This window comes from Perognathus longimembris, chromosome 15 (assembly GCF_023159225.1).
Source record: "Perognathus longimembris pacificus isolate PPM17 chromosome 15, ASM2315922v1, whole genome shotgun sequence".
Classification (NCBI taxonomy): domain Eukaryota; kingdom Metazoa; phylum Chordata; class Mammalia; order Rodentia; family Heteromyidae; genus Perognathus; species Perognathus longimembris.
In genome coordinates, this window is record NC_063175.1 from 50,045,959 (window position 1) to 50,061,333 (window position 15,375).

The following is a 15,375-nucleotide window of genomic DNA, read 5'->3' on the forward strand; positions in this document are numbered from 1 at the left end:
TGAGGATGACCTTGCTTGGACTTGGCTTAGATTTCCTTCATAACACATCGACAAACTGTCTCCTGGGACAGCTTCTGACTCTGCAATCCATGACAAGTTGATTTTAACCAGCTTCACTGGCTAATTTTTTGAAATATCACACGATCTGAGGTAACGCATTCAAAAAACCAGTTTTCTGAAGCCCCATCTGTAAATCTTATACTCCTTTAGTTTTCAGGTACTTGATTGGTTTTTGGTCTTATTTATATAGCTCATTATTCTAAGAATTTTAAAGGCATTGAGCTGTGCTTATACATGTAATAGTACAGTAGAATATCACTTAACTGTGAAGATATATTCTGAGAAATGTTCTATTGGTCAATTTCTTTGCTATACTAACATCACAGAATGCACTTATACAAACTCAGGTGGCATGGGCTGGGGATATGGCCTAGTGGCAAGAGAGCTTGCCTCGTATACAAACTCAGGTGGCACAGGGTCGCTTGATATAATCAAAACACATGACAAAACAACCCATGTGAGGTGTAGTGTGGGTGTTCCACAGCATCCTTTTATGTGGTAATGTTTTTATTATAGTATAGAGGATAGGTCAAATTAATGATAGAACATATAGCATACTAAATACACCAACCAGACACACAGTTATTTTCATTCTAAAGTATTGTATGTGCTATTCTTTCCTACAACTGCCAATGACAATGAGGAGTTTACTGCACTATGACAGTATAGTGGCCCTAACTCCAATAAGTGGTAGGAAATTTTCAGCTCCACTGCAATCAAATGGACCACCACTATAAACAAAGCACACCACTGACCAAAAACCTCATTATATGGTACAAGACTACATACTGTGATTTTATTTTATATTCTGAATGCATCAAATAGTACAATGTTTGCCCATTCACCTAGATATACCTACCACTAATATTTTAACAAATTTGCTTTGCATTCCTATGTCTTATTTTCTGAGCTATCAGTAAGATGTAGATACTATACTATGACACTGCAACTTTCAACGTTTCAAGTATCTCTTGAAAATAAGGATCTTTCCCCCAGAGAACCAGTGTCTTTACTTCACCCAAGAAAGCTGGCACTGACACAGTGTCTAATAAGGAGTCTATAGTCAACATTTATCTATTGGCAAAATGTCTTATGAGTGTTTTAAAATCCAAGAGTCAGATCATGAATCGAACTTTAATGTTATGTCTCCTTAGTTTCCTTTACTCTCGAGCAATCTCCTGCTTATATTCACTTTCATGGCATTGGTATTTTGAACATCCAGCTCAGTCATTTTTCATATAGTATCTCACAATCCAGATGTCTTATTTCTTCATATTTAACTACCTTGGCTGGCATATTGTAAACGGTGCCATTTCCAATGGCATTCATGACACAGGGAAGAATTCAATATTAAACTGCCTCATTTTTGGTGATACTAGTTGTAAGATAGTTAAGATAGCATAGTTAAGATAGCATCCATTAGATTTATCCATTTAAGAATACCTTATCTCCCTTTTTTATTCTTTTTGAGGTTATACTTGGGGAACAAGTAATTCTTTCCTTTTCCCAACAACTTTGCACCTAATGGTGAAAATGCCTTAACCAACTGCTATGTTTGGTGGTGGCAAAAGGATATTTCTACCTTTTTTTTTTTGGCCAGTCCTGGGGCTTGGACTCAGGGCCTGAGCACTGTCCCTGGCTTCTTTTTTGCTCAAGGCTAGCACTCTGCCACTTGAGCCACAGCGCCACTTCTGGCTGTTTTCTGTATATGTGGTGCTGGGGAATTGAACCCAGGGCCTCATGTATACAAGGCAAGCACTCTTGCCACTAGGCCATATCCCCAGCCCCTGTACCTTTTTTGCATCCTTCTCTAAAGAGCTTTCCTAGAACCATCCTCAACTCCCCCCATCCTCACTTTTTTTTTTTTTTGAGAATGTCTATGGATTTGGCTATTTTTAAAATTCAGTAATAGATATCTTTTCTCTTTTGAAACTTGATTTTTGTCAGATTTGGCCAGTGGGAACCCCCTTCAAATTGCCTGGCCTAGCCTAACCTTTTGACATGTCCCATCATGAACCAGTTGCATCATGGACCAATCAGCAAATGTATGGAAGTCTTGATCGGTTCACTGATCGAGATCAATTTGTATCACTAGCAAAGATATTACTTTGTTGGGAGAAGACTAGATAATGAGAACAAAAATCAAAAAGGTAAAAGGATAAGAGATGGGGGAGAATAAACAGCTCACCAATAATTTTATGTAACCATTTATTCTAAGGAGTTCATGAGCCAGGTCATCCTAACTACTTAGGAGGCTGAGATCTGAGGATCACAGCTCAAAGCCAGCCCAGGCAGGAAAGTCCATGAGACTCTTATCTCCAATGAACTACTCAGAAAAAGCTGGAAGTGGCACTGAGCTCAAGTGGCAGAGTGCTAGCCTTGAGCACAAAGAGACTCAGGGACAGCGTCCAGGCCCTGAGTTCAAGCCCCAGGAGCAGCAAGAAAAAAAAAAGTTCATAAATTCAGCAAATTCAGTTCCAGAGATCACTAAGGGAAACAGGAATGGTTATTTTCCTATCAGGCTAACCTTCAATTCTCCATTTCCATGGCAGAAGTCAGTGTTGACTTCTTCATGAACTCTTGACAACCCTTATTGTTTTGAACAGTTGGGCCAAAGGTCTATTTGCCTAGGAGAGATCTTTCAGAACCAGGGATTTTAGTGAAGGATGCCTGTATGGTAAGTACATCGTGTCATTCTGTTCATTAATTCCTATCATAAACCAGTTGCCCAATGGTTTTCAAAACCAAATTTTATTAGATCAAATTTATTTCCGGACAGCCTCTAAAGACAGATGGATTTCACTATTACTTCAAAATTTTCAGTGTACCATGTTTCTTCAAGTTCAGTAAGAACTTGGGCAGCTTAGTTAATGTAGTCCCTAAAAATCTTTCTGAGAAATAGAACCAAACTTATGGAAGACTGAGTTCAAATCCCACTACCATCCAAAACAAATAACAACAAAACAATTAAGTAAATGACTTATTGATGCTAAGGAAAGTGTAAAAAATCTTTGCCTGAATCACATGTAAAAATCAAGTTGAAGGTTAACACATTTACTCACTCTCCATGGCCTGTGCATTAACTAGCAAGATTAGCATGATAATTAGTGCTTAAAGCATTCTATCCAAGGCTTTAGGAATGTGAAAATAGGAAATAAAATAGTAGCACTAGATGCCAGGGTAGTTGATGTTGACAGCAACAGAAGAAGAAAAAAGCCAAGAGCCAGGAAGCATTGGGTCACACCTGCAATCCTAGCTACTCAAGGTGAGATGTGAGAATCACAATTCAAAGTCAGCCCTGGGCAAGAAAAGCTGAGAGACCTCATTTCCAACTAATCAGTCAAAAAAAGCCGGCCAGGAAGGCATGGTTCAAGTAGCATAACTCCAATCACCAGCAGAAAAGGTCTAGAGAGCTTAAGGCCCTAATTTCAAGCCCCAGTGCACACCAAAAAGGGAGGGACTTCCATACAAGTCCTCCTGGAGTTTTGGCCTCATTTTAAATTATACTTGAAGAATATAAGCAAACGTCAGATGACAGGGTGGATCGCCCTCTGTTTTGCCAACCTACAGTCTTGAAAGTAATTTTCCATTTCCCAACTTTTATCGCCTAAGCTGGTTCTGGATTCAGTTCATCTTTGTACTGTCTTGTAAAGCTTCTTGGGTATGACATTGTGAGATAAAGAGGGTCCAGCCTATTGCTCTCTCCACAGAGATACCAATCCTTGGGGGTTTAAAGAGTCTTATTTTTCTTTACACTCCTACTACATAGCTGTAGTGGGACTTTGTAATTTTAAAGCATTAAAGATCTTACTCTTCAAATTAAAAAAAAAATCTACCTCTTTTTTAACGCTCAAAAAGAAAAACCCAAATAGGTTTAAAACTCCGGGTGAAACCAGTAAAGCAGCAACCGTGAGAGGGACATTTCTGGAGTTCTTTAAACTTTAAAAAACGTAACCAAACGAGAAACGTTTATAACCAGTCAAGGTGGTAACTTATTAAACAGTTTTTGAGTCACAGGGGATTAACTCTGGCACGAGGATCCCAAATGCTCACGTGAGGAACCCACAAGTTTCTCAGCAAATAAATGATTCCTAAACGACGGGCACTTTGGGGTTTTTTTTCTTGGGGAGTGTCTTTCACTGAACTGGGGGACATCATTTTCAAAGGCCACGCAGGCCGGAGCTCATAGGGTCAGAGGCGTCCCTCGCGCACGTCCCCCCACCCCCCCTCACCCCCGCCGCCGGTCCCCACCCACCCGCCAGGCCCGGCGATCGCCCCGGTGCCGGCGTCAGCGCCGCCCGCGCGCCATGGCTGCCGCCCGCCGGGCCACCGACCCCGGCCGGTCCCCGCGAGGCGTCGCCGACGCCAATCGCACGAGTGACCCCGGCAAAGTTTTTGTGCACGGCTGGAATCTTCCCATGGCTGCTTTCACGAAGTCCACCAGGGGCGAGGCTGTGGACGGGGTCACGCAGGGGTTCGCACGGTCCCTCCGGGGACACGGTCCGGACGGCCGACCCGGGGATTCCCGTGCGGCTGGCGGAGGTGGCCCAGCGCCGCGGGGCCGGGCAGGCAAAACCGGGCCGGACCGGGCCCCTGAGGAGGGAAACACACCGAGTCGTCCGCTTCCCCGTCTCCCGTGGGTCCCGCAAGCCTCTGCCGGCGTCCGAGCAGGCTCCCGTCGCCGCCGCCCCGGGGGTTCCCACCCCGCGTCCGCCCGCCGCGGCCAGAGGCCTGACGCTAGGACCGCGCGGGAGCCGCAGGGTGCAGGGGTGGGGGTGGGAAGGCGCCCGGGCAGCGGTTGGGCGTGGCTTCTCGGAGGAAGGCGGGCCCCGGGGCGGGGAGGTGTACGTCACCGCCATCCCGGAGCGCTGATTGGCCGAGGCGCGGTGCGCGGAGCCCGCCAGCGTCTCGGCCCAGCACAGCCGCTCGGTCCGCACGGGCTCGCGAAGGAACCGCTCAGGCGCCGCCGCCCCAGCCCAGTGCGGACGACGGGGACTGGGAGGCGGAAGGAGGACACGCTCGCTCGCTCGCTCGCTCGCTCCCACCCGCACCCGGGCTCCCTGAACCGGCGCGGCGTCCAGCGGGGAGGAGCCGCTGCGGGCACGCCCCGCCTCTGGTCCGGGACAACGACGCCAGCGACCCCGGCTGGCTGGTCGCCGCCCCCCTCGCCGGCCGAGACCCACCCCCGGCCCTCCCCGGGCGGCATGGAGCGGCCCCGCTCCTGACGGCCGCGCCGCCGCCTCGGCCCCCGCCGCCGCCGCCGCCCCGGCCCCCGCCCCGCCGCACGGCTCCTCCCGCCCGCCCGCCCGCCCCCGCTCGCATGTCCGCGCCGCCCTAGCCGAGGATGCTGAGGATGAAGCTCCCGCTGAAGCCGACGCACCCCGCCGAGCCGCCGCCCGACGCGGAGGAGCCCGACGCGGACCCGCGGCCGGGCGCGAAGGCACCGCCACGCCGCCGCCGTGACTGCCGTCCCCCGCCGCCGCCCTCGGGCCCGCCGCGGGGTCCCCCGCCGCCGCCGCCGCCGCCGCCCCTGGGGCTGGGGCCGCCTGTTGCTGGCGGGCCGGCGGCGGCGGCGGCGGGCATGCCGGGCGGCGGCGGGGGCCCCGCGGCGGCGCTGCGCGAGCAGGAGCGGGTGTACGAGTGGTTCGGGCTGGTGCTGGGCTCGGCGCAGCGCCTGGAGTTCATGTGCGGGCTGCTGGACCTGTGCAACCCGCTGGAGCTGCGCTTCCTCGGCTCGTGCCTGGAGGACCTGGCGCGCAAGGACTACCACTACCTGCGCGACTCGGAGGCCAAGGCCAATGGCCTCTCGGACCCGGGGCCGCTGGCCGACTTCCGAGAGCCCGCCGTGCGCTCGCGCCTCATCGTCTACCTGGCGTTGCTCGGCTCGGAGAACCGGGAGGCCGCCGGCCGCCTGCACCGCCTCCTGCCCCAGGTGGACTCGGTGCTCAAGAGTCTGCGCGCGGCCCGGGGCGAGGGCTCGCGGGGCGGCGCGGAGGACGAGCCGGGCGGCGGCGAGGCGGGCGACGCCGAGCCGGACGCCGAGCAAGACGGCTCAGGCCCGGAAGGCGGCGGCGGCGGCCCCGAGCCCGGGGCGGGCGGCGGGCTCGGCTCGAGGGCCCAGGAGGAACTGCTACTGCTGTTCACCATGGCTTCGCTGCACCCGGCTTTCTCCTTCCACCAGCGGGTTACCCTAAGGGAGCACCTGGAGAGGCTCCGCCACGCGCTCCGTGGGGTCGCCGAGGACGCGGAGGTGGAGCCATGCAACTTTGCGGGCTCCAAGCCCCAGGTAAGGCGCGCGACGCGGCATCACTCCCCCCCCCCCTCCGTCCACCCCCGCCTCGCCCTCGGACGCCCCCTGACCTCGTCCCCGGCCCGGCGCAGGTGCCCTGAAATTCCCTTGCGTTGGCCCTCAGAGTCCTCATCTTCGTTTTGTTGGGCCACTTAACAACCCCCCAACCCCCCCAAACACCACACACACACCATGCATGCTTAGCCACCCGCCATAACAGAAGGCTCTAGAATACCCTACGTGCTGGGGTGGCACCGAGGTCCCGGAACTCCCAGCCCCAGGCTCTTCTCGCCCTAAGGGTCTTCGGACAGTTTTGGCTTTGGGCATTTTGGGGGCACTTAGGTATAGGCCAAAGTGAAGCCTGTCAACCAGCCGGCAGTCTGGCTGGCCCCGGGCAGTTAGTTGGTTCCCTTTCTGGATCTCAGGTCTTAAAGCTCTGCCTGATCTTGGATGAAGTGTTGGAAAGGTACGCACCAGGCCTGCTGTCCTTGTCTTCTTGGCAGGAGCTTTTTTGAAATGCCAAATGTGTGCCAAACTTAAAAACGGGTCGTATGGGCCTTTTGGTTTCTATTAAGAGGAATTAATATTCCCCAGAAAGATGTCCATGTGGAGACCTGCGAATTTACTGAAGTACTGATGCAGGGTGTCTGGGTCAAAAATACAGCTCTGGGGGGTGGCTTGGCTCCTCTGCTCCACCTCTGGCTCATCCACCTGTCTAAGGAGCCTACTTCCTAGTATTCTGTTGGGCCTTTACTATGGGGATGGATGTCGTCTAACAGTTATTATTTAACCTCCAAAGTGTCGTGGATGAGAATCCTAACGAGGCATGAAAGCAATTTAGTTATCTAGGCCCAGTAAAGTCCTTTGGAATAACAGTTTAATGGAGAGGAAGGGAGTAGGTTTGGGTTAGAGTAAAACCTATGTGCATTATTAACGACTTATTGGTGTGGATCAGTGTTTTGAAGAGTATTGATTTGGATGTCATGCTTTTCAGCTTAAATACTCTCCAGAATACCATAGTGGGAAGGAGGATTCCCTCCTCCTCGATGAAAGTTAATTCAATTTATACATATGCTGTCATTCAGTATCCCTGAACTAAAATTGTGCATCATGTTTCACCAATGGTGGAGACTCATTCATTACCTGTGGATTGGAGGAATTCAGGGGCTGAAAGGGACCTAGAAATAATCCAGGCTGAGCCTCTCATTTTTATTCGGATGCTTCTATGAAGTGACAAACTCATCTTTCAGGATAGATTTTTATCAAACTCAGATGTGGTAATGCTAGTAATCAGCGTTTTCTTGTGGATCGTGAAATTTCACCCTTTCCCAGTGCCTACTGCTACTAGTATGTGTGTGTGAAAGTGTAAAAGCCCACTCCACCCCTCAGCCTACCCAGTGAAGTGTATCTGAAAAGATCTGCCAAAGCCACTAAATTTCTAGAAGAAGGCACGAGTTCTGGAACAATGCGTAAATATTTTAACGCGTTTTCTTTAACAGTCTATATATAGTAAAGATAACCTTGAATGTAGGTCTGAGGTGAGGGGTGCCACGATGGAACCACTTCTGCCACATTCCACTCATACCATTCCAACAAGGGTACATCACTGGTTTCAGGTTTTTAGCTGCCAGTAGTCTTTCCCCCCCACCCCTTTCTTTAAATTTTGCTCCTAATGTGAGTATTGTAGCTCAACTAGACCAAGGGGAGAGATCCGTGCTATTAGAGTAACTGGATTTACCTTGACCGCAGTGTGAGGCCTTTCCGGCCGGTCGGTGAGGGCTGGGAGGAGTGGTCAAGCAGGTTGGGTGTCCTGCCAGAATTTCTGCCCCCCCCCCCCCAATACTGCTCCGGAAGTGGCCCTGTGACTGTGCCGCCCGCCGGGGGGGGGGGGGGACACTGAGTCCAGGGCACGCGCACCACAGGTGACACTGAAGGTGATTCCCGGACACTGGGGGGGGTGCTGAAGCACCTCCCACAGCAAGCTTAGGGGTTGCCGTGGGAAATCACGTGGTCACTGGCGGCCCCCTCCCCGCAGGCAGCCCGGGCTGTAACCCCGGGCCCCCACCTCCCCTCCCCGGCCTCCGGGACCCCCCCTCCCCCCGCGGAGGTCCCGGGCTGTCGTCACTCGGGCTGCAGGTGCGCCGGCTGATTGCAAAGCTCGGTTCTTCGCCGCAGTCGCACCCAGCTGTCGCTCCGGCCTCCGCTGCCCACGCGCGCACCGGGCCTCCTCCGAGTCCGCGGGCGGAGGAGCCTGGGGCTCGCGGCCTCCCCGGCGCCCAGGCGCGGTGGGCCAGCCCGAGGTGCCCGGGGAGTGGGGGGGGGGCCGCCAAGCACCACCCTCCCCCACCCCCCCTCCCCACCCCTCCCGCACCGTCCTCGGTCGTCGGGCGACGGCGTGGGGTCTGCCCAGGGGCGCCTCCCCTCCACCCCGCAAGATGGCGGCTGCGTGCGGCCCACGTGACCGGTGCGGTCCCGCCCCTCCCGGCTGGCGGCCGGGGGGGCGGGGTCGGGGAACGGGACGAACACGCTGACGTCGTTATCACGTGGGCTGTGGGCCCGGCCGGCTGTGGTCACCTGGGAACGGAAGTTCGCGTGGAGGTAACCTTGCGGCCACTTGCAGGCAGCTCACAATTGATCAGGAGTCAGGTGTTCCCCTGATGAATACTTGACGCTCCGGCGCTCCCCTGTATCTTCACCTATACTAAATGGATAAAGCAAAACGGACTCCTTTTAGTTTTAACCGAAAGGAGACGGACCCGGAACAGTGTTTTTTGGCTCTCCCAAGACCTGTACCAATAGCTGTCTTTAAAATGTCCTGTGATAACGAGCGATGTTTCAGGGAAAGCGTGGACTTTAGTACCCGTATTTTGTTTTATACCCCTTGAAGTGGGCCAGGTCCAGCACATAATTAGTGTGGTGCCACGGTTAAAATGTGAACAGCTGTGACAAGTTTCACAAACTGCCACTAGAATGGTAATTACTAGGTGGTGGTAGTAGTTTTTAAAGGTGGGATCTGGATGATTTTTTATAGTAAATGTGACATTGAATTGCATCTTGAATATTAGCATTCCTTTTAGGAGACTTGTGCACATTAAACCTCATTTCCTTCCCACCCAACAGCACTTGATTGCCAGTAGGTTTCATAAATTTCAGCACTAGGTCAATGGGCATTGGGGAAAGTATTCATTAACAGGAAGTGTGTGATTGAAGTAATTCTGTCAGAGCTGCAGACCACATGTATAATGTAGCTGAAGATGCACGGCTTTAAACATGGATATCTTCCTATTATTCGGGAGATAAAACATAAATTATATGTTAAGAAAAAAGCACTGCATCAGTACTTTTTTTTTTTTTTTGCCAGTTCTGGGCCTTGGATTCATGGCCTGCGCACTGTCCCTGGCTGAGCACTGTCCCTGGCTTCTATTTGCTCAAGGCTAGCACTCTGCCACTTGAGCCACAGCGCCACTTCTGGCCGTTTTCTATATATGTGGTGCTGGGGAATCGAACCCAGGGCTTCATGTATATGAGGCAAGCACCCTTGCCACTAGGCCATATTCCCAGCCCTGCATGAGTACTTTTAAAAAGACACTAGCACCAAAGAGTGCCCCTTCGTTGAAAAGGAACTAAGGTTTTCAGGTTTAGATGATTAAAGAAATGTTTCACCATACATAATCGTGAAGATCTGGCCCCCAGCTAGTAACATAAAGGTGTAAAAACAAAATACATAGATGCACACTAGTTAGTGGTTAATATGGTAGTTTGGGCTATTCTCTGGTTATTGTATTTTCAGGGTCCTCAAAACTTAGTTACTTGGCTTGATAAATAGTACTGTTTGAATGAAAAATGAGAATGTTATTAGACATGATCCTGAGCCTTAGTGTCATTTGAGCTATTAACCATACATGAATGGTATCATTTGAACTCAAAAAAATTACTAAAATTAGTAAAGTGAATAAAATAATTTTTTGTGTGTGAAATTGATAATCTTTGTATTATCCTTGAGCTTGGACTCCTTTCATAATATAGAAACTGTATCATCAGTTTGGGGCCTGAAAAAATTCAAAGGGTTGCTACACAAAAATGTCAGTGTGAGAGCAGCTATGGAAAGTGAGAGGGAAATAGTTGTCAGAATTTCTGCCATTGTATTAGGAACTGAAAGGATGCTTTTTTAAAATGACTTTTAAAAAGAATGTTTTCTGTTTTGAGACAGTTCTTACTGTATACCCCTGCTGGCCTTGAACTTGCCATATTTCTGCTTCAGCCACAAGATCGTAGGTGTATACTGTGTGTCTAGGTAAAAAGAAGAGTTTCAATGCTCGCTTTTGTTTAATATTTTTGGGCATTCCTAGAAATTTGATGCCTTAAATTCAATAGTGTCTTTGAAACTATGGTCCCTGCCTATGACTTTGTTCAGTTACAAGTTGGAGGTGGCTGGGTGCCATTTCACGCCTGTAAATCCTAGAGATATCTGAGTATCATGGGATTAAAACTAGCTGGGGCAGAAAAGTTTGTGAGGCTCTTTATCTCCAATTAACCAGCAGAAGCAGAGGTGTGGCTCAAGTGATAATTCTGTCAGCCTTGAATGAGAAAAGGCAAACACACAAGGCCACCCTGTGAGCCCTGAGTTCACGCCTCAGTGGCAGGCACACACAAAAAGTTGTAGGTGGGGCTGGGAATGTGGCCTAGTGGTAAAGTGCTTGCCTCATATACAGGAAGCTGTGGATTCGATTCCTCAGCTCCACATATATAGAAAAAGCAGGAAGTGGCACTGTGGCTCAAGAGGTAGAGCGCAGGCAGGACAGTGCTCAGGCCCTGAGTTCAAGCCCCAGGACTGGCAAACAAAACAAAAAGTTGTAGGTGGTCCTTATGTTTAATTGCTAGGATTCAGTGTACAGTAGACTAAAGCCTGGCATTTGGTCTTCAATAACAATTGAATATCCAGTAGCTAAGCTATTGGGTATCCTCTCTTAGGGCCATTTTTTTCTGTATACTGTGTTTGTTTTTTCCCCCCAAGTGAGGAGAACTCTGATGGGGAGGGGAGTATCCAAGGCTTTAACTCAAGTCCACCGATATATGCCAATATCCACCTGTCTCTGTAAGTACATGTGCTGGTCTTTATGACCTGTTTTAATTTTGTGGGGCAGTATACTGTGAAGGCCTTGGGGGAGTGGCATATTGTGCCAAGTTTAGTCAGGCACTTCTTGAAGTCTGAAAGTTCATCCCTTTCATGAACTCAGTTTTATTAACCAGGCTATCTATAAAATGGGGAAAGTAACTTCCTTTTGGGGTTATGGTGATGATATTATCGAGACAGGCAAAAATAACATGTACTATTTGGAATGTGCATTCTTGGTGGAGAATAGCCCTTACTACACTTTTTCAAATTGTTTTTTTCAGGAGTAGAATGTTTATTTGGATTTTAAATTTCTATCTTTTTTAATTTAAAGTTCACATAGCAGAGTATTTTGTATTGTTCCCCCCTTTGGTCATGCCCCTAAGTAGATTGCATTCAAGAAGGGCTGGTAATTGAAAGGATAGTATTTGGAACATATTTATTTGGGACAATTATTTGCATAATTCTTAGATTTTTAAAAAGTTGTTGAAACCCAAGAAGAAGAAATTCTGAGTTACAAGTCAAGAAAGTACATATTCTTTAGGTCAGGCATGAAGACTCACACACCAGTAATCCTAGGTAGGAGTTAGGATCTTCCTGAGCTAGTTGGGAGTGTTGTAGGTCCAGGCCCATTCAAGCAAAAAGGTAGCAAGACTCCATCTCAACTAATAAGCCATATGTGGTGATTCACTTCCGAATCCAAACTATGCAGAAACTCTGTTTATGGCCTGAGATTGCTCATGGGCAAAAATGTGAGGCCTTGCCTAAAAAGTATCTAAAACAAAAAAGCATTGGGAGAAGAGCTCGAATACTAAAGTGGTTCCTAGCAAGCTGAAGGCCCTGAGTTCAAACCACAGTACTGTACTACCCAAAATAGGAAACATAATTGTACCACTGCTGTATTTGGGGATGGGAAGAGAGAAAGTACGTATTTGGATTATCATCCGCATGAAGATATAATCTTTATCTACTTTTCACATTTACATAGAAGACGAATTTAAAGCTATTTTGAGTTAGGTTTTGTGGTGTATTCCTATAATCTCAGCACTCAGTGGGCTGAAACAGGAAGATTACAAGTTTGAGGCTAACCTGGGCCAAAATGTGAGCTAGTACATGAAAAACAAGCTACCATGAAGTTACATAGTTATTGGTTGGGAGCAGACTGACATCTACTTTATTTTTGTTACTAAGTAGCTGTATAAAGAGGTTGCAGTTCCATGTGGAACATCTTTTTATGGAGCATTTTCCTATCTTTTTATAGATGCCATTAGGTTAGCTAAATTTTTAACATGTTATACTATTTTCCTTGAGATATATTAGACTTAAAAAAACAAAAACAAAAAGTGTACGAAGTGCTGGTGACTTACACTGGTAACCCTTGGCTATGATTTAAGGATCTCAGTTCAGAGCCATCTGCACAGGAAAGTTAATGAGACTCTTACCTCCAACTTACCTTACTAACTACTAAAAATATGTGCACACAAACACACACACAAGATCTGTACTACTCTGAAAGCATATTGGGCTTTAATGTCACCAGCACTATTTTTCATTATGGATGACAGTATATAAAGTGCTTCTTTACACAATGAATTCTTTTGTCATGACAAGCTTGTTTATTCAGTAGACACCCCCCCACCCCCCCCCACCCCCAGCTATAAAGAGTCCTGGGAGAAGGGAAGTGCCTGGAGGAGTGTTTATGTTATAGGTGATGGGTCCTGGGCAGCCCTTTTCCTTCTGCCCCTGTGCTCCCAGGAATATGTGGCCTTTAATTCCCTCCACATATCTTGGCTCCTTGGGAGTGTTTGATGCTCATTCTGAGGTCAGATTTTAAGTATTGAAAAGGTATAACCACTATAAGGTAGGATGTCTTCCACATCTAGTTCATATAACTGTTGTGAAGTTCATTGTGATGATTTGTATAAAAATAGAGCAGCTATATAGACAGTTGAGATAATAGGAGTTGGATTACAAAGGGCCTTGTACATTTCTTGAAGAAATAAGGCTGTCAACAAGTTTTATGATCACAAGCAAAAATATTGTGTATGTTTGCCTATGGCATATATCACCTGAAGGTCTGATTTCACTTGAGACTTAATCTGTATAAAGGGAACTCCAGACTCACCCAGTTCTTCTACTGGTACTACTATATAAGCCTTGTATTCTGGCTGTCTAGTCTTCATCCTTACTGCCACCAGAATTTCATGACTTTATGCCTTAAACACTTAGAATACTCTCCTAACTGATTTCCTTGCTTTCAGCCTATCTTCTATCTTTTGGATACTGATGCCGGGTACATCTTCCTAAATAAATACTTAATTATAACTTCATTTTCTTTCGGTGACTGGTAGACCCTAAGTGGGTCTTTGACTTCCAACTCCCATTTAAGTCACAGACCTTACCTTGCATCCTAAGTTGGGTTTGAATAGAACACCCACCTCTGTGGTGTTTGTTAGAACTGTTTTCTATGGCAATCTTAGGATACTTGGCCAAGTCTGAGTCCATCTAGCATGTATATTTGGTTGGGGTTTGGGTACTTCTGTAATTCTTAGTGTTATTTTAAAATATAAAATTGACCTTCCCTACTGGGCTTTTAAATTCCCCAAAGTTTAGGCATCATTGGCTCATTTATTTTTGGGGGGAGGGTCAGCATAGCAAATATCCTGAGTGCACAGGCATAATTTCTAATGCTTCTTCTTTTCAAATTTAGCTCAAAAATACCAATGTGACAAATTGCATTAAGACTAAATGCATCAGACAGTAATTTTTGCTCTTACTTACCCAGGTACTTCATAAAAATATATATATTGCTATATAATGTAGCCACAGGTTTTGGGGTTGTTTTTGTTTTTGTTTTTGCCAGTCCTGGGGCTTGAACTCAGGGCCTGACCACTGTCCCTGACTTCTTTTTGCTTAACGCTAGCACTCTACCACTTGAGCCACAGCACCACTTCTGGCTAGTTCTGGTTATGTGGTGCTAGGCAAGCACTCTGTCATACAACTAAGCTACATTCCCAGCTCTCACTGTTATATATATATATATATATGTATACATATATATAAAATATTAAAAGGAATTTTAAAGATTGGACATGAGTCTTCAATTAGTGAATCCTGAATAGTTGCACTTAAGAAATACTTGTCAAGTGAGGACATTAGCATTGTGTGTGTAGAATAAGTTGCCACTCTATCTAGCAGTGATGTTTTGATAAAAATGGAGAGACATAAGTTACAATGTATTTTCTTCTTGTCTGAATAGTTTACTACATGGAGCCTCTTCCAGTGTTAAATCGCCAGTTTTTGGTCTACAGGGAGAAAGGTGGCAGTAGAGTAATACCTTGCTGTCCTTAGAAAGCTAAAACTTGTCTTTTCTCATTGAGAGGAGCAGTCTACAAAGTAACTGATGTTTATGCTTCTTTTTTTTTTTTTTTTTTTTGGCCAGTCCTGGGCCTTGAACTCAGGGCCTGAGCACTGTCCCTGGCTTCCTTTTGCTCAAGGCTAGCACTCTGCCACTTGAGCCACAGCGCCACTTCTGGCCGTTTTCTGTATATGTGGTGCTGGGGAATTGAACCCAGGGCCTCATGTATACGAGGCAAGCTCTCTTGCCACTAGGCCCATATCCCAGCCCCTGTTTATGCTTCTTGTTAAGACTGTCTCAGCTGGGATAGTTTCCATAGACTAATACATTCTTGCTCTACTGGTCCCTGGAGAGGATAGTGTGGTCTCATGGGGGTGGGGGTGGGGGAGGAAGGGGTGGCTGTAGTGTTTGGAATTACTTCATTTTTTTTAAAGACCCATTTACATACAGAGAGGATGCCAGTGTATTTTGAATTGAATAGTTTTGTTGGTTTGGGGGAATGATTTGGTTAGCTTATAAAGTGCTTATTCTAACAGGTGCTGTTAATGCCAAATC

At 47.6% G+C, this 15,375-nt stretch overlaps 1 protein-coding gene and 1 long non-coding RNA gene across 6 annotated transcripts in view; both read left to right on the forward strand.

Annotated features, from left to right (window-relative positions):
- Window positions 1-5,282: 5,282 nt before the first annotated feature.
- The window catches only part of Zcchc2 (zinc finger CCHC-type containing 2), a 51,131-nt gene continuing 41,038 nt past the window's right edge, over window positions 5,283-15,375 (forward strand). For all 5 annotated transcript variants that reach the window (XR_007213455.1, XM_048363799.1, XM_048363802.1 and 2 more), the window contains exon 1: window positions 5,283-6,346. Coding sequence is in view for 4 of the 5 variants with exons in the window: in XM_048363799.1 (XP_048219756.1) it covers window positions 5,405-6,346 (942 nt within the window). In the remaining variant the exon portion in view is untranslated. The remainder of the gene's footprint in view (window positions 6,347-15,375) is intronic.
- Window positions 10,959-11,936, forward strand: LOC125364290. Its single transcript, XR_007213456.1, has 2 exons — window positions 10,959-11,012; window positions 11,207-11,936. It is a non-coding gene; the product is annotated as an uncharacterized LOC125364290 (long non-coding RNA).